The following is a 19,319-nucleotide window of genomic DNA, read 5'->3' as shown; positions in this document are numbered from 1 at the left end:
TCTCCATCTTGAAACCTCTAATCACTCGTTTGAAGACGGGGAGGTGAAGGTTTTAAGCAGGAGAAAAGATGGTTTGAAAGAGGAGTTAAGGAAGCTATTTTTGTTAAAAAAGAAAGACCTTCTTTAAACAGAAATGGAGGGCTAAGGTTTAATCTTCCTGTTATTTATAATGGGTTACTGAACCCCTGGAAAGGTAAAGGACCAGGACATTTAAATGCTAATCAGGTACTCAGGGTGGTTGAGCCAGGGTCTCACAAAGACAAAGAGGATTCTAATAGCCCATTAAGATTCTGAATAGGCTAGCTCGGTAGATACAAGGGGGGAGTTTCTGTTGAAACAAACAACTCTTTCTACTTCAGGAAGGCTCCGCCCAATGGGCGGGTCTTACCACAGAACAGTATTAATATCGGAGTTCTCGACCTAAATTCTGTTATTGACAATGACTCTTGGATGAGAGTCGAAACGTCTAACTTTTTCAAACTGAGTCCAGATGACTACAACTGAAGCTTTTTCTACTATAGTTCCCATAAACATATTTATATTATGAAAAAAAATTCAACAACACTTGCTCAAATAGGGATCGTTTCTGTAATTTTAGTATTGTTATTAGTATCTGGTTTTCAATACTTTTGACAACCCTAGTTCATTATGAGATGTAGAAAGAAAAGTCGTGCTTGTAGTGGAGCCAAATTTTGTGTAGAACAAGGACGTTTTATTTTTATTTTATGATGCTGCTTTTGACACCGATCATAGGCCATTCTTTTAAATGTAATGCAAAGCCGCTTCTCTCCTTCATCATTTTTGTAGTGTATAATACGCACTCTTGTCTGTCAATCTAGAATTTCGAATGCTAATGAATTGGTCAATGCTAATTAGACACATCTGACCTAAAACACCCTCGACAACATTTTCAGATTCAAATTCACAGTACATTGACCAGAACTCAAACTCAAACTTCAATAATTACGCTGATTGAAGTCTATTCCTTTTAAGGTTGAAATAGTTTGAGACGAAATTAATTCCATAATAAACACTGCTAATGTAGTCTAATTAAAGGCTTTATAAGACACACACAAAAAAAATCAACATTCTTATTCCAATCCCGCAGTCACTGAGTAATGGAGTCGGCTGCTGCATTAGAAATAGAAATAAACGCAACACTCAACCGAGAAATAACTTCCACAAACACAGTATATTTCGACTTTGTCAAGGTTTGTTGTTTCACTTTTTATTTGAATTACTGCAGCTAAGATGTGTCAGTTTCACTGTGTTGAACTCCTTCCTTGAACTGAAGAAGCTCCTTGGATGAGTGACAAACATATTCACAAAGCAAAGCTTTGTCCTGTTATTCTAAGTGAAGCATCTATTATTAAGATTCAAATGATTGACTTCTTCAGTATAGTATCCCTGGTGTGGGAGAGTAAAAAGACCCTCGTTCCAGTTGATAGTCCAATGTCCATGTTTTCATATTTCAATTGCCTCCTTAACCCAGTTTGCAGACTATAAACTGTAAAATTGTGAATAAATCACAAACAAAACACCACAAGAACCTCATATAACTAACTTTGTCCAATTGACAGAACAACAACTGAGGGTTTAGCAAGCAATATTTATTTTTTACTGCATTAAGTAGTAGTACAAAGTGTAGTACAAGCTTTACAATCACTGAAATGCATTAAACGTTACAGTACAATAGAACATCACAAAACAAACACATGAAAACAAAAAAATAGATTTACAAGTCAGTCTTAAGCAAAACTTCACAGATCCAATTACTCATGCCATGACACTGCATATATGTTACTGCTCTCCCTGTAATGTTCCTCAGTATGGCATTAAACCTAATCTATTGTGCTTTTATTAAACCTATAGCTGCATTCATTTCTTTAAAACAATACCCTGAAAAACATGCTTTCTTCCCGTGAGAGGGCTCGCCTTTCCGCAGATCTGTCAGGCTGATGGCATCACCTGCTTGTCTCCATGGAGATAGAACAGTTTAATGCCTTGACACCTGAAAAGTGACATAGTGCTGCTTTGAGGCTATAAACTCCCTGGTGTTCTGTTCCATTTACCGCTGAAGAGCTGCGACAGACAAACAGATTTTCGTCCCGTTTTCTAACCAAACTTCAAACTGTCTGACTCATATAACTGCCCAATAGTGTTTGATTGCTTTTGGACCTCCATTTAAAGAAACTCCTTGATGCCTATTACTTTTTAGTTGTGGTATAAAAAAGATCCAAGGTTGAATCTGAGTGCCGTTTGCCTGGCAGTAACAGCAGCAGCAACAGCTTTGATTCTCTCTTCTTTTTTTTTTGTTTTGAGGTTTCACAACACATTCTTTCACTCTACAAATTTTCCCTAAATGATATTGTTGGCTGCGCACCCAGACTACCGACCGCAGTTTTGGACATTTTCATAGATTTCACAGTACGTCATCGGAATAGCAGATGCACACGCGTGTTTTACAATTCAGCCCGACTTCTCCAGCGCATTTTGCTAGCTGTGATCTGAAAGACATATGGAAAGGTTTGCCTGCGTTGCTAATGGTGTTTCCGCGGTTACTTTGCCACCCTCACGGTCGCATTGTGCTGATGTGCGTTGGCAGGGCCGGAGGTACTTGGCAGGCTTTTAGAGACTTCTGGGCCCTGGGCGTGAAGGCGGGGGGATCGACGCGGAGCTAAAACGCATCATTTGTTATTAGGCCGACGTTAAGTGTCTGTTAAGTGTTTGTGGCTGTCTGCTGCTGCTTATTTGTTTAAAAGTCTACCACCTTTTCTGACCGTTCGGGTTCTACTGATGCCAAACTATTTTCTTTTTAATGTACCCTTCATTGGAAAAATAATGTACAGCAACTTTAATTGACGTTTGGAATATTAAAGGCGAATATGTTTGTGTTTGCTGTACCATCCATGACAATCTTGGGTTATCATTAAGTATTTTGAACATTTTAAATTGCACTATTGATTTTATCACCTTCAAACCATCGTGTTTGGATTTATGTTTCTGAACCCGTGTGGAAAAGTGACTAAACCCTGACACCAAACGCTTGTCATAAATGGTGAATGTGTGTTTTGGATCATCATTTTGGGCCCACTCTTTTATCAGAATTGAGTCATATTTGAGTTTTAGCTTTTTTAAATGAATTAGCAACAACAAAATGTCAATTTACTGTTATGGCCCACATAAATGTAATTATTTGAAGGAAACTAGTAAAATGATGAGCATGTTAGTATTACCTGTGTGCAGTTAATTCTTATGTGTGAGGTGTCTTGAGTTTTATTGTTGCTGATTTGCTTCAAAAATGTCTAAAACATTGGATTTTGCATTAAGCACATTATTTTTCCCAAACAGCCTTGATACAGGAAAGTCAATCAAATGTAGCTCCACTGCTTCTTCTGGATTCATTTTGGACTCTCTAAAAGACAAAAACACTGTAGGATTTCATAGTGCTCATTATACAGAACTATTAGTGAGATATTGGCAATTTAAACGTGTTTTAAATGTTTTTTGAGGACAGTTAGAATACTATTTGGTGAAACTGTCCTTATTGCACAGTTGACAAATGCAGAGAACGCATTTAGCTTATGAGATTTGATACCCATCTATTGTTTCCATTGCCGACGATTTAAGTCCCGGATAAACAGTTTTAAAATCAGGGGGATATTGATGCGGAAAGTATTTACTAGAAAAGCTGCTAGAATCTCCCTATGTGTCCTATATTTAGTACTTTGACATGGTGCTATATATTTTAATAAATAAATAAAAAACATGATACATATTTCTTTCCAAACATGATATTGTACATGTTCCCGCTCTTCATCCGTCATAACAAAAGTCCCTTCATCAGCGAATGTCTCTTATTTATTACATCTTTCACGGACAAAGGCTTGACCGCTTGACCACTTGAGCCTGTGCATGTGTGAGCGTTCATCCTGTGGTGAGTCTTTTATCTGAGGCTGGTTCAGAGCGGTGCCAGGTCACAGACTCAGAGGTCAGCTTTCATCACCTCCTCATCACGGACAAGCTGCATTTCAAACATGCTTCACACAGAGACATTCAGAGCAATTAGAATCAGGCAGTGTGCGGTTTGTGGAGCCCTATCGTTCCCTACTATCGTCCAGTGTATTTTTTATCTTTTTGTTTTTATGGTACATTCAACTTTGCAAGAGTTTAAAAAAAAGTTTGTTCATTATTGTAAAATCAGACTTTTGAATGAGAGTCGAAACTTTGCGTGAATTTGGTTCGTTTTTATCCTTCGATACATGAATATGAACATTTTCTACAATAGCGTTAAATTTGAATTATTGCTATTTAAACATTGTTGATTTTTATAGCAACCAGGTCTATCCACTCAATACATGTGCACCTCATCTGTGTGTCTTGGTTGAAAAAGAAATGCTGGCTTTTATGTATGGCAAAATTTGGATGACATGGTGAATATTGTTTTGAAGATATGCAAAATTTGAATATTGAGTGAATCGTTTATAGTAAAAAATCCTAAAAAATATAAAAAATACGTTGCTTAAAAATAAAAACAAGTCCAATTAAGGGTGTAAGGCTATATCCTGCACTTTTGTGATTCATTTTACAGATAATTAACCTCATATGTCATGTTTTAGAATAGTCATAAGATGGACATAACAGTGTCTGAATATCATGATAGCGATACTCCAATAGAGATTTAATAAGGATGTAATAGATCATTTTTACTGATATGTTATGACTTTTACAGTTATATGAATGTTATTTTTGTGTGTTCTGTAGCTGTTCGAGATCACGGTTCCCATCACTCAGGGCACTAAACCTGTGACCATCAGCGTGGCCAATCACACCCAGTGCAGCTGCCTCTCCAAACCAGACGTCTTCAAACAAGTGCACAGCATCATCCGCAGAGCGCTGCCTGAGTGAGTCTTGCTTTACTCCGCTTACATCTGTGACTGCACTGAACCGTATCCAACATGAGGCCCAGGGGCCAAATCAGGCCCTCCAAGCAATTTATACGGGCCACAACCCATTTTCCAATCATACAAAAAAGAACTGAATTTTTAAGTAATCATTTAATTCTGGGTTAGCACTAGTTTAGACCTGGTTTGGTCTAAATTGATCTTGTATGCAGAACTCAACATGTGGTTTCTGTTTGGTAAAAAAAATAAAATCAAGATTAATTTAAGATATAGATTTTTTGTAAAGATTTTTGATATGCACAGTCCTCCTCTGACTGTGCATATCAAATCCCCCCGTAAATGTATCTCTCTCTCTTCTCCTTTCTTTCATTCTTTCTTCCTCTCTATGTCTCTTGTCTCTCTCTTCCTTTCTGTCTTTCTTTCGTCCTTTCTGTGTCTCTTGTATTTATCTCCCTCTCTTTCTTTCTTTCTTTCTTTCTTTCTCTTTCTTTCAGTATCTCTACCCCCCTCTCTTTCTCTCTTTCAGTCTCTGTTTCTCTCTCTTTTTCAGTCTCTCTCTCTCTCTCTCTTTCTCTCTCCCTCTCTCTCTCCCTCTCTCTCTCTCTCTCTTTCTCTCTCTCCCTCTCTCTCTCTCTCCCTCTATCTCTCTCTCTCTCTCTTTCTTCCTCTCTTTCAGTCTTTTATCTTTCCCTTTCTCAGTTTCTGTCTTTCTCTCTCTCTCTTTCTCTCCCTCTCTCTCCCTCTCCCTCTCTCTCTCTCTCTCTCTCTCTCTCTTCCTTCCTCTCTTTCAGTCTTTTTTCTTTCCCTTTCTCAGTTTCTGTCTCTCTCTCTCTTTCTGTCTCTCTCTCTCTCCCTCAGCCTGCATGTCGTGGTCATGTCCTCATTATGTTGCCCAGGGTCATATTTCGTAGCGACCCGTGCGCCGCAGTCACTTAGTGTTGGGATTAGGGTCAGGCGTGTTGTGTTTGGGACATGTCTCCAGGAAATGAACCAAAGTCAGTCCAGAAGCCTGCCGTGATGTACGACCGCCCTTGGAACATTTGCTATTCATTTGTAGCTTTTATTTTTATACGCACAACACTCCTGACATTTATTTCCATAGGCCTCCTTTGTTTTCAATTCATTAGCCACATCTTCCCTCTCTTTGCTTTCGCAGACAGCCAAAGCCAACAGGATTCATTACGAACATTGCAGAAAAAGAATGGTTCTTTGAGAAATGGATTGGTTTATTGGTCATGTGTAGAGCTCACAAAATGTACAGTATTCATATATTCTGACATTGCCAACGTTGAATTATGCTGAAGCTGGATAATAAATCTGATCCATTTTTATTCCCGCAATTCTACATGGATTACGTTGAAATAACAAGCAGAATTCTTGAGAGTTTTGCTAATTATTATAAAAGAACCACCTTATTCTTTGCCCACCTTTACTTCTGAGTGGCTAGTACTGACCAACGAAGACAAACAGAGACGTAAGAGTCTTGTCCACATGAAAAGTTGTCCCTTCGGGCACACTCCCTCACAGTTGGTGTCAAAGTTAAGAACAGAGTCAATGATTGTGCCCAGAGTCTTACACTGGTCACCATCTCCACAGTCTGACCACTGACTGTGACCACTTCTGATGGTGGTGCAATCCAGTTTGGTTATTTCAGTGACGCATGGGAAAGTATCATGTAAGTATTTATCCCATCTAAAAAAAGCTGTTGAATTTTGTATCAATGTACCAAACGTTTGTGACAGCAAGGAACTCATGATATAGATTAAAATACAAACTTTCTCCTCTTTATAAATGAGGTACCACAATATTCAACTGTGCTTGAAAAAGTTAAGTTGAATGAGAATTGACTTACACATTTCTGATTTCTTAAAAACAATTATTATCATTATCCGCATTAGCCACTGAACTGATCATTATAATGTCATAATGTCAACCGTCCATCCAAAGACAACAGTGAGACTTTGCACTTACAACACCGGGGAGCTTCGGCGCTGTGTGAAAAACGGCTGTAAAAACAGTAGTTCATTAAAACGACAAGCCTCTTTCAGGGAGCTGGACATGTTAGTGTAACTCTGCAGGTGTTCTACAGACAAACTCCTCCTCCTGAGCACAATGTGTGGACTGAGAAAGCTCCTGTCCCGAGCCCGTTCAGACGGAGCCCCGCCTGCTCAGCGCTGGGTCTGTACGGCTGCTTTTCACACCCGGAGCTGAAACTTCCAAGGCTCTAGTGCTGAGTCGGGGTGTGTCAGCTGTCCAGAGGAGCATCTGTGTTCAGCCTTTTGTTTCTGTATTTATGATGCAGAATGTGGATTGTAACATCTCCATTAGGTCTGAGTTGTTAGCCCGCACACTGATAAGCCAGTTCCTAGTTTGTTAGTTTGTTTACTGACTATGGCAATAAAACTCATCCTGATTCTGACAAGTCGACGTCCCTCACTCTTTTCCCTCCCCCTGCTGCGCATGCATACACTCTTCACAAATACATGTACTGCACAGAGGAGCAGAGAAGAAGTAGAGCCGGCGACAGCAGCAGAGATCACCTGTGTGTGCTGTAGCGAAGAGGTTCAGAGGCTTGAGCTGGTTTTGGTGGAATTTGTAGGGAGTCTTAACAATTAATTAAATGTGGAATGTGGAATCGTAATGTTGAATGTTGAATAACTTGAAAAAAAGATGTCCAAAGTAAATCATCCAAAGTGAGTAGAGAAAAACAACATAAACATGACAATAAAGCTTCACTAAACAACGCACCTTCATCAGATTATCAGAAGACATTTGGTGACAGTAGCTCTAGTAGTAGTAGTAGCTCTAAATGACATCACGATTGGCCAATGACTCGAGGGGCATTATTCCTGAGATTCTGGAGCTGTCACTCGTTCCATCTATAATAATACTTCTGCTGACTTTACGGCATGGTCACGTACAGTGCAGCATGTCAGATTAGTGTGGAGCTGCAAACACATTGTAAAGATTGTCTCACTTTGAAACGCGCAGAGCCACAGTCACACATCATTTCACGCATGTTTCTTGTTACGACTTGGGCCGAACCCACCGCTCTTTCTCCCTCGCTCCTCTTTTTAATCCCGTCTAGGCAAATGTCGCTACTATTAGCCAATACAAACAAAAAAGCTAGAGCGTGGTTGTCATTTGCCCGTATGAATTTTACACAGATGCATTTTTTCTCACATTATAATGAGTTACATTTAAAAGTAATGCCTATGATAAAAGGTGGGCGATGTATATAATAATGACAAAAATGAATACCTCATTGTTTTTGACAATGACTATTTCAGTGCTAGACATCAGAAATAAATGTCTACAAAATTAATTTCTTTTAAAGTACTTAAGTAAACATGTTAGGTTTATCTGTATTTGACTTAAAGCAGAAGTAAGTAACTTTTGTGAAAGAGCAGCCCATGCTCCCCCTTGTGACAACACATGGTCAGAAAAAAGACCATTTTTCTTTTCTTTCTTTCTTTATCATAAGTCACATACAAAACATGTCACATTACCAACATACAAAAGACCAGGGTTTCTCAGGAGAGTTGTTTTCGGGTTGTTGCAAGGCTGTTTTTTCCACATGGAGACAGCAGGGGGCGACGACAGACACTTCAAACACCCCAAAAGTACATATTTAATCATCACGAAGGGGGAACATATTACTTAGTTCTGCTTCAAATCAAATTTACAGTGGATACTTTTTAAAGGTAAAGGTTTTAAGTCCAAGATTTGGCTTTGAACAAACTAAAATAAACATACATAAAGGGTCTCATTGAGAAAACAGTTCTTCACCAAAGATCACCATATTCACCCAATCTGCATGAAATACCTTTACTTTTTACTCTAAAAGTAAACTTCTAACGCACTACAATACTTGTATTGTAACTTGCTCGTGGATCTGTATTTTTTATTCAGTAACAAAATTTCGTACTTCTCCCATCACTGGTAATATCTTAATGAAAAAAGTGCAGAAATATCACATATTCTTATTATTTTCAACACGGCATGGCAAGTTTTTTTTTGTAATTATTTTTTAAGCACTTAATTTGCAGCCTTTTTAATAGTTTTCAAAGTGGGGGTTGTGAAATGTAATTTAAAAATAATTACACTGTATTTAATCTATTCTTTAACAGAAAACAATATTGATCAGATACCAATAATGAAGAATTAAAATAAGCAACATTGAACCTGATTTAACATTCAAAAATTCTGTAGATTTTCCAGTTGTTTGGGTATTTTTATATTTTTTTAATACATCTCCCACTAATAACGATTTCAACAAAATTCAGTGCCAAAAATAATGAATGGTGGCCGTATTGTTTGGGCTCTGCTGATCTAGATCACTTCAGGGCAGATTACAAACACACTGAAACTATTTAGTTGTCAGAGAATTTCACAACTTTAAACAGTTTGTCCGTCGGCTCCTCTGGCTCTGCGTCCAAACACTTTTCCTTTATTTATTTCTGTTACTTAATTGGCCGTGTGGATGTTTGTGAGACGCAGAGAGTATTTGTCTTGCCACTTTTCTTCTGTTGTTGGAGTTTTTTTCCTGATGTAGTAACTCAAAACTGTCCCAATTATTCCTAGAATTTGGTTTGAATCGGAAATGAGAATCTCGCCATTCAAACTTAAACGCTTTTATGATTTAAATTGGCATTTTCAGCTGCATTTGTGACTTTTCAATCCTGTGTGAATGTTTGCAATTTGGGCTGTTTTTCATCCGTGTTTTGAAGCTAATATTGATTCAAAATGTTTCTACACTTCATTTTACGCCCAGATTTGAGTTAAATGAATAATATTTTGCCACAGAGCATTCATACAAGCCAGATATTGTTTTTTGTTCGATTAAAAAGCAACAAAAACAATCACACATAGAAAAATAAAAATGAAGTATAACCTCGATCCTGCAACAAGGAGTCTCTTTTGGAATTGTTTGTGTGCTTTTGGATGGAATGGATTAAAAAGAGAGAAGCTACGACTGTCTCAGAAGAAATGGCCGCGCGGTTATTATATCACAGCAGCGACCTCATATCAAAAAAGGAACTTATACAAGACTGATCGGGGACTATCTGCCATTTCACGCTGCTCATAGTCTCATGCGCTCTCTTTTCACACGTCAGTCACTGCTGCAGCTCCTGGTCGCTGGCCACTTCTGTCAAATGATTTATAATAGAGCTATAAACCAATCAGGTCACGCCTCTGCGTTAGTTTGACTCATTTAAATAGGTTGAAAATTACATCAAATTTGCGCAGTTCTTGGGCTCTTGGGTTCTTGATAGTTCCTCTCGGAGCAGACGGGTACTACCGTACTATGAGGCGCACTTAGGCCGCAGTTATTTTATTACTTGGTTTCTTTTTTTTTCACGGTGGCAAAGGCGGTTAGCGCTCTTGCCTCCCAAGAAGGAGATCATGGGTTCGATTCCCAGACCAGACCAACATCACATGATCTCTCTGGGTGGAGTCTGCATGTTCTCCCCGTGGGTTCTCTCCGGGTTCTCTGGGTCCTCCCACCGTCCAAAGACATGCATGTGTTAGGTAAAATTGGTGACTCTAAATTGGCCCTAGTGAATGAATGTGAGCGTGAACTGTCTGTAATGTCTATGTCTCTGTGTTGGCCCTGCGACAAGTTGGCCACTGTCCAGGGTGTACCCCGCCTAAGGCCCGAAGTCACTGGGATAGGCTCCAGTCACCCGCGACCCCGAAAGGGAACAAGCGGTAGAAAATGGATGGATGGATGGATGGACAATTTTTTTTTTTATAAAGTACCACCGACAACGCAAAATAGCATTACATGAAATATAAAAAGCAGTATTAAGTCAAAAGATAAGACCCTGCGGGAGTCATTTATTTTGGAAAGCATTGTACTGATGCATCATGGGTATTTAAAATGGAGTCACCACAGTAGCCAGCGCTCCATGGGCCAGTGTTTCGCATAACCGTACTATCTGGAGGCCATATGCAAGTGGTGATGGGGATGATACAGTTGGAGTTTTACTAAACAAACACCTGCCCGAGAAAATATGTGACCGCGATGTCATGGAAACCACCTGCAGCAGCAGCGATAAAGTGGACGCTGCTGAAATGTCAACTCCGCTGTTCGTACTCAAAGACTTCAGTGCCAAATTCATCAAATGCGTTCTTTGACATTTATATTTTTCCTTCCTGTCACCATATTTCCTATATTAATGTTTTATGAAGAAAAAATCTTTTGACATTGAAACGACATTTATATTTTGTCCGCCTGTTCAATATTTTTCTTTTAAAAATCCGTAAACCAAGTAATAAAATAACTGCGGCCTTAAAAGCCTTTCATTTTCTCAAAAAACAGCAATTTATAATCCGTGCGCCTTATATATGGATTAATTCTGGTTGTGCCAGGAGCGATTTTGTGTGGTACACGTTTTGTTTTGCTTAATGCACCTTATACATGAAAAATAATTAAAAATAGATTTTCGATCATTCATTGACAGTGTGGCTCATAATCCAGTGCGCCTTATAGTGCGGAAAATACAGTACCTTTGGGCAATTCACTGAAAACAGGACTGAAGGGAGAGCTGTGTGTGTGTCATTTGTATTACTTTGTTACATTGTTTATGACTGTCTTTTTATGTAAAAGCCCAAGGACGGACATTGAGAATTAGCTCAAATGTTGCAGTGTGTGACTCATGAAACACACTTATCCCTATCGCATTACCCTAAATGAATAAATTGACATGGTAAAGAAAACAAACTTAGTAAACAGCACTATAACGACATGAATTCTTAAAAAGTCTCTTATCATATTTCGTTGTGATTTTCCTGGATAAAGTCTTCACAATCCAGTAGATGACATGGTTTATCTCATGTGATTCACACAGAAAACACACGTCATGGGCTCATTGCGACTTTACAGACGTCCGGGTGAAACTAATCCTGTGGTCATTTTTGGTTTTCACTTTTCTTCACAAAAACCGGTCCAAACGTGACTCCGGCCGTTTCTCTTCTGCCGGGCGTGTTTTCAGGTGGAGGCTGAACAAACAGATTGATCCGACCCCGTCTCTGCTCGGACACGATGGCGCTCGCTCGGGGGATATCGCTGCTCTGTTTGCTCCGCTAACACCGCGCGGCCTTGGGTTCTGCTGTCTTTAGTTTAATCACTCAGGTTTTATCTTTGCTCTTTATCAGCGGTTCTGAAACTGGTATGTCGGCTTCACCTGGTGCTCAGAGCGTTCCCCTAGTATTTAGATGTTATTCTGTAGTCCTGCTTAAGCTTAATTTGTCATTTTATTGTGTTGTATTTAAATCAATTACATGAGAGAACTCATGTGGGAATGTCTATGTTCTCTTACTTGAAGATGTAAACCTATGTAATAATTCACGTTTTCTGTCATGATTGTGTCCAAACTGAAAGTGCACGTATGTAAAATATATGTTTTTAATTCCCATTGTTCTGTTCCTGTTCTTATTGTTATGCTGTTTGATATAAAAGCAGCACATGTTTAACACGGCCACAGAAGGGCACGTATTCAAACGGGGGCATATAAGACAATGTCCAGAATTTACCTGCAACGATTAATCAACTAATTGTGACGAGTCGGCTATAAAAAATAATCATAGTCATATTTTAATAATCATTACAGACTCTAAAACCAATGCAAAAAGACCATTTGTTACAAAGACTATTAAATCAAAATGTCAAAAGGGGAAACAGTTTCTAGTTTTCATGAATAATACACTTTATACGTAAATGTGCTCTTTCTACAAGGCTTCTGTCATCATATTTTAATGTATTTAAAAACAGTCATTTGACTAGTTTCATTGTTTTATTGTCGTACCCTTTTCTGTCCAATCAAGTCAAGTTTTTTTCCAATCAAGTTTTTTTTATTAACACAGAACAATCCCAAAATCTGTATAATGTGGATACATTTTCCTTTGAAACAGCTGAAGTGCAACAATAAACGAATTTGCCATTGTAATAATGGTTTTAGTGAACTATGATCAAATATAATTAGAATGTAAACAGAAGTAGTTATAATAGAGAATCTACTATATATATGTATTAATCATGTCATTAAGTGTATCATCTCATCACAAACTCCTATAAATGCAGTATTCTGATGCTTCTGTCCTTCTTCTCCGTCACAGTTGTCCCATCGTCAACAGGACGTGTTCCCCCGGTCAGACCTGGAGCTCCAGACTCTGTCACTGTGTGGGTTTGAGTTCAGGAGTTTACTATAACGCTCCTCCTCCTCCTCCTCCCAAATCAAGACCGGCCCGACAACACACCGGTGAGTCCTACAGTTCATTCAGGTCATTCAAACAACGGGACATTTCAGACCAATAACGAGACAATACTCGAAAGGTACAAATACTTAAGCGTGGTGGAGTTCATGGTCATTGGTGATCAGGTGCTTTTAACTTAGAAAGTCTAGAGTTTGACGTAACCTATGGACAAAAAACAAATCTGAAAACCAGTTACCCTATTTTCTGGACTATAAGTCGCACTGGAGTATAAGCCACATTTTTGGGGGACATTTATACAAAAATCCAAGACTGAGAACAGACATTTCCTCTGTAAATGCAGTTTAAAATAGTAACAGATGAGAGAACATGGTGAATGTGTGTATGTATGCTAACGCTAACACCTTCAGCTACATGACGTATGCTAACGCTAACACCTTCAGCTACATGACGTATGCTAACGCTAACACCTTCAGCTACATGACGTATGCTAACGCTAACACCTTCAGTTACATGACGTATGCTAACGCTAACACCTTCAGCTACATGACGTATGCTAACGCTAACACCTTCAGCTACATGACGTATGCTAACGCTAACACCTTCAGCTACATGACGTATGCTAACGCTAACACCTTCAGCTACATGACGTATGCTAACGCTAACACCTTCAGCTACATGACGTATGCTAACGCTAACACCTTCAGCTACATGACGTATGCTTCCTATCATTTCTACTTCAGCCAGCTAATGTGTCAGGACTTTCTTGCGCAAATCTGCCCTTATCGGCTACGAACAACTGACAGTAAATCCCAAAATGTAGAAACGCTAAATCAAAGACTTCAAATGTTTAAGATAAAATGACAAGTGAGCTGACCTTCATCCATCGCCGCACAGCAGGCCAGGTCAAGCGCAGAAGTCCAACTCGGGGTTTACAAGCTCTTTTCCCGACTTGGGTAAGCGTTTATGTGCAATTTTACACACAAAAAACAAGTTTCCAAGGTATATTTTTAAGAATTACAAACGTGTGTAGTTGAACGAATGGAAAATAAATCTGATTATAATCTCCATGGGGACAGGCAAGTAGTGGAATGTTTCGTAGTGAAGCTTTAAGTCAATAAACTTAATCAATCAAGATAAAAAACTCCCCTTGAGTGAACCAGACGTGTTTATTATAGGAAGCTGTTTGCTCAATTTCATGCTTGAGTTTTTTTCGGACAAACTCTGGCTGATTATTTTGTCTTGTAAACTATTACAAAAGGAAATAATGTTGTTTATGTGTGTCCGGCCAACATCTGTGATTTGTGAGTACATAAGTCTGTGTCTGCCGAGTAAACAATGGAGGGATTCAGGAATGTAGAGGGAAAAGTACTTGGATAAATACTTTTTGTCAAAAGGTTTGTCAATTTACTATATTTTTCGGACTATAAGTCGTACCTTTTTTCATAGTTTTGACGGGGAGCGATTTATACTTATATTTTATTTGTTATTTTCACACTTGCAACTGCATTCCATACTCCAGTGCGACTTATATAAGTTTTTTTCTTTTCTATTATGCATTTTTTGGCTGGTGCGTCTTACACTCTGGTGCGACTTATAGTCCGGAAAATACGGTACATACTCACATTTAAAGATGTATAAGAAGCCTTTAATGTTATTCAGCATTCATATATATATTCTTCAATCATTTGTCATTTGTATGTTTGTTTTGAGGCAGGACTGACCGTGTGTTATTAAAGGACACATATTCTGCACTATTTGTATTTTCATTGGCCTTTAAACGAACTCTTGGGTACCTTTTTACAGTTTTTGCTATCGGTCAGCCCCGGTCCCTCATCACGATTTGGTGTTAGCCCTCCATCTACTGGCAGCAGAGAGAATTACCATGGGGAGATAAACAAAAACTAACTTGCCCCGACATGCTAACATAAGCATGCAGTTATAAAGAACATAATTTGACGGGAGAAATGCCCAGAACGAGTCTTAGAGCTCTACCTTTGACGTCACAAAGCTGGGACGTTTGAAGCGGAATGTTTTCAGAAGCTCAGAGCCAGAGGAACTTGCGAACTGGAATTGTGAAATAAGTTTGAATGAAACAAAATACATCTCAGTATTTTTTCAATGAGTAAACAATGTTATAACAATGTGTAATTGAATACACGTGTGACTGCTGCCCATCAACACTTTCAAGCAAAGATCCTATGAGAAAAAGCCCTGGTCGGCCTGGCTAATAATAATAATTATATAAAAAAAATAATAATAATAATAATAATAATAATAATGAAGAAATAATTGCTTAATGGTCAAGGATTTTTTATCCAAGAAAATGCTGCATTCATTTAATCTCTGTAATCAGAACACATGAAACAAAAAGTTCAACATATTCTGTCAGCACGAGTAAACAAACAGGACACTTTTTTTGCCGCATGATTCATTCTTAAAAAAGTGATTGTTGTCAGTTGAAAAGTGTTTAAACCATAAAATTAATATGACAAGTTTTCAGAGACAACAAATAATGGTATGGTTCAACATTTGTGGATCATAACTTTTGATATTTCTTTAAAAAGCTGCGATTCTATCAAAGAGTTTTAAAGGCCATTCCGCTCATTCTGAAAGTATGACATGATCAAATTAGCAAACGTGAATACAATCTATAGAATCGCAGCCTTGCTTTAAATATGCTTTGTCCAATCAAATAAAACCTGAAAATGGCCTCATATTTCTTTAAAGAAAACCAACAACACTGTCTTTCCCATTCCTACAGCTCATGGCCCATTTTGTCAGCATTCAAATCCTGTATAAGCGTTCAGAAGCTAAATTGGATTTGCTAAAGTGGCTCATTTGGAAAACCTGTCTGGCCAAAAGGCATAAAATCGACCCCAGGACTCAGACACCTCCTGATGGAGCAAGACCCGAGCGTCAACCCCAAAGTGTTCAAACATGAGCCGAGTTTGGCACGTTCTCCCGACAGCCGTGGACCAGATCCAATCCAGAGTGCAGAGAATGAGGAAATATTACCCCCATAATGGAGCGTGGCAGAGGTCCCAGGTACAAGCCTGACCCCTCGTCATGGGCTGAGATGAGATACAGAAAGTGTTACAGAGGAAGACGGATGAGGGTCGGCAGGTTATGGAACTGTGAGAGAAAAGTTATATTTAAGAGAATGTGTCAGGTAAAGTAAATAAGGGCTCTAAAGGGGGTTGAGTTATGCTGGTTTTGGATCATGTACATCCTGTTTGATAAAGCATTTCTCACCATGGCAGACTTCACTGGAGTATGTTACAATCGCTTGTGATTTTAAAATTTACTGGGCCAGATTTACTAAGGATACGGGAGGCTATAGTGGAGCAAAAAGCATAAACACTAAAAGGGCACAGCACTAAGTTTATTTATCTTTTTATTTAAGATTTGAGGTGAGCGGTGTCAAATCTACATGAAGATTTGGCACGTTTGTAAAGCACGTGTAAACTTTTTCATAAGACAGACCATTCATTAAAGCATTTTTAGCTGTATATTGATGAGTAATTTACATTTACTAATAGCTTATTTATAAAGATAAAATAAGGAAAGGCAAGTTTATTCGTAGAGTACAGTTTGTATTCAAAGTAAATGCTCTACACAACAGGTAAGATGCATTCAAATCCCAATAGAAACTAAATAATACTGTGGAAAAAGCACTCTTCCTTTTATAACACCGTCTGTTCATCTGTATTCCATAGAACTGGAACAGATAAACCGTTATCCTGTTTCCAAGTTTGCTTTTTAGCATCAGCGTCATGATCCTCGGTAGCAGATATGGCTTTTCGGCTGCGCTGGTTACCGTTTCCCTGCAGGTTCTCCAACACGTCCGTTGCAAAATATGGGTAACGACTGATATGACAGGCTGACAGCAACAGACCGGAAAAATCCCTGTGGTTACGCTCAAATGTATTCACCCCTCACACGCAAAGCAAAGCTTATCTCGGCGAATGACTGCCAATCTGCACCGACAACCTCTCCAATCTCTCGGTCACCAAAGTGACCCATGGAAGGCGGGCCAAGTGTCCTGGCCAACATCACTGCACTGGTCAGAGCTCGGGTTGAAATGCCAACCGCTCTGCACTTGACCCAGTTTCTCCCCAATGGAAAAACGGACCGTCTGAGCGTCAATCAATCTTAAGCCAAACTCGGCCTCGGCTGAACCAGGTCTCGTCATGGTCATGGTGACAATCGTACTTGTGCCTTTCAGCCAAAACACTTTCAGCCCCCACCAGCTCCACTCTGACACTCGTACGCTAGAGCCCAGCCGCCGTCACCAACTTTCAGAGTGATATTTACAAAAACGCTGTCAATTTTCCATTTTGACTCTTTCCCAGTAGAAACAAAGGAACAAAGCCCTCCGAAAGTAATAAAGATGCTTCACTTCCAGCAGCCACGTGAAAGGCAGTGCACGGGACACTTCGGGACAGCCACAAAGGATAGTCTCTGTCCTGGGGGATGTGTTGATCGAAAGGTCTGAGCAGCTCCATGACTGTCACACTCAGGGCTCAGCGCTGTAACCACAGTGAGATCTGCAAAAGGCTGTAACTGACACTGCGGATCTGTCAAAACAAAGAGTATTCATTCATCCAAAATAACCCTGGAAAAATGCTGACGTGAGTAAGAAAGCCATAATTTAAAGTCATTTAAAGGGAAGTTAAATGAGAAAAGCTCACATCACTCAAATGTTAAAGCTCTTTTTTTTATATATACTAGACTTTAAAGAAGACATTCTGCTTTTTTCTTGTACTTTGCACTAAACTACAATATCGTAGATCACCCATTTTTGCTCATTGTAAACTGCAACATTGATCTGAAATGATTTAAGAAATAAGCGCTTTTGACTTCCTGTTAAACTGCAGAGCTTTTTCTGAGCATTTGTGCCTTGAATGCTAAACAAGATTTCTCAACCAGACATGAGTCAACCAACCAAAATAAAACTTGGATTTAGAATAAAATAGGTTTCATTCTCAAGCTTTTCTGAAACTTTTGTCTGTATATTTAGAATGGAACTCACCACCTCTATACAACAACTGCAACTTATGTCGATGTAATCCCTCATTCATCCAGGAGTATTCCATTGTAGAAAAAGAGTCATTCTCAATCTGCGAATCAAGACCGGGAACTCAGATATTTATCCTACTCTGGGTAGGCCCTGCCCTGTTCCGGGCAGAACCTCCTGATGAAAACGTGTTATTGGTTTCACCATAAACTAAACCTCTTTGTTTTCTATCAAACGAACCTCTGTGTTTACTATCAGTCCTTTAATGGGCTATACGCCTCCTATTGTCCCTGGCTCACTCTCTCCCTCAGATTGAGAATGACTCTTGGATGAGAGTCGAAACGTATCACAACGAGTCCAGTTGACTACAACTGAATATTTTTCTACAATTAATACCTGTATGATCAAATATTACAATCAGGGCAGAGGTCGCAAAACTCATGTAAAAGTACAACTCTATCTAAATAAACATAACCTAAAAACTCTACAGCTGAAACTCTTAAAAGTACAAAAGTTCAGAAACACACAGGTGATGGGACTATTACAGTAAACAAGTGGTAAAAAAGTATGAGGAACTTTTCCCTTAATTTTAACTTGATAACTGAGGCTAAAGACAGTTTGACAGCTGTACATGCTTAGACACTGGCATTCCAGCTTCTATTATCCTGACTCAGCGCTTTGGGTTTAGGCTACCTGAACCCGAGGAGCCAACGTACAACCTAAACCTCAAATATTCCCTGCCTATGGACACAGTGAGCTCACACTTGCAGTCAGAGAGATTAAAAACATATCACAGCTGCTTTGATAATGTAAGGAGTGTAAATTACAGATACATATGTTAAAAAGTAAGTACAGCCCGTCTTACAATGATTGACGTGATGGTATTTGTGAGTAAATTCCGTGTCCGTGCAGCCTGCGTGTGTCAGATCCTCGAGCGAAAAGCATCAACCAGAATCACAAAAGAAACCATGTGTGTTTTCTCTGAGGAAACCGAATACAAAGAGGAATGTCTGGAGTCGAGGTTTATCAGCGTACAGGAAAATCACTGCACTTGTACTGGACAAAAGTTGAAAATGCGGTCCAAAGGTTATCATGGATCGGATATAAAGTTAGCTGCTGTTAAATGCATACAGAGATAGTGTCACTTTGAAAAGGGCAGTTTGTCAAAGCAAAACTAA

At 39.0% G+C, this 19,319-nt stretch overlaps 1 protein-coding gene across 2 annotated transcripts in view; it reads left to right on the top strand.

Moving 5' to 3' along the window:
• Positions 1-19,319, top strand: part of vegfc (vascular endothelial growth factor c) — a 71,105-nt gene that overhangs the window by 38,935 nt on the left and 12,851 nt on the right. For both annotated transcript variants that reach the window (XM_072463812.1, XM_072463813.1), the window contains exons 4-5: positions 4,765-4,904; positions 13,026-13,168. In XM_072463812.1, the coding sequence (XP_072319913.1) occupies positions 4,765-4,904; positions 13,026-13,168 (283 nt within the window). The remainder of the gene's footprint in view (positions 1-4,764; positions 4,905-13,025; positions 13,169-19,319) is intronic.

Source organism: Eucyclogobius newberryi, unplaced genomic scaffold (assembly GCF_026437365.1).
Source record: "Eucyclogobius newberryi isolate DKJ021-1_F unplaced genomic scaffold, fEucNew1.0.hap1 SCAF_4, whole genome shotgun sequence".
In the NCBI taxonomy this organism is placed as follows: domain Eukaryota; kingdom Metazoa; phylum Chordata; class Actinopteri; order Gobiiformes; family Gobiidae; genus Eucyclogobius; species Eucyclogobius newberryi.
Note: the sequence above shows the minus strand (reverse complement) of the source record. Positions and strands in the feature narration are given on the sequence as shown.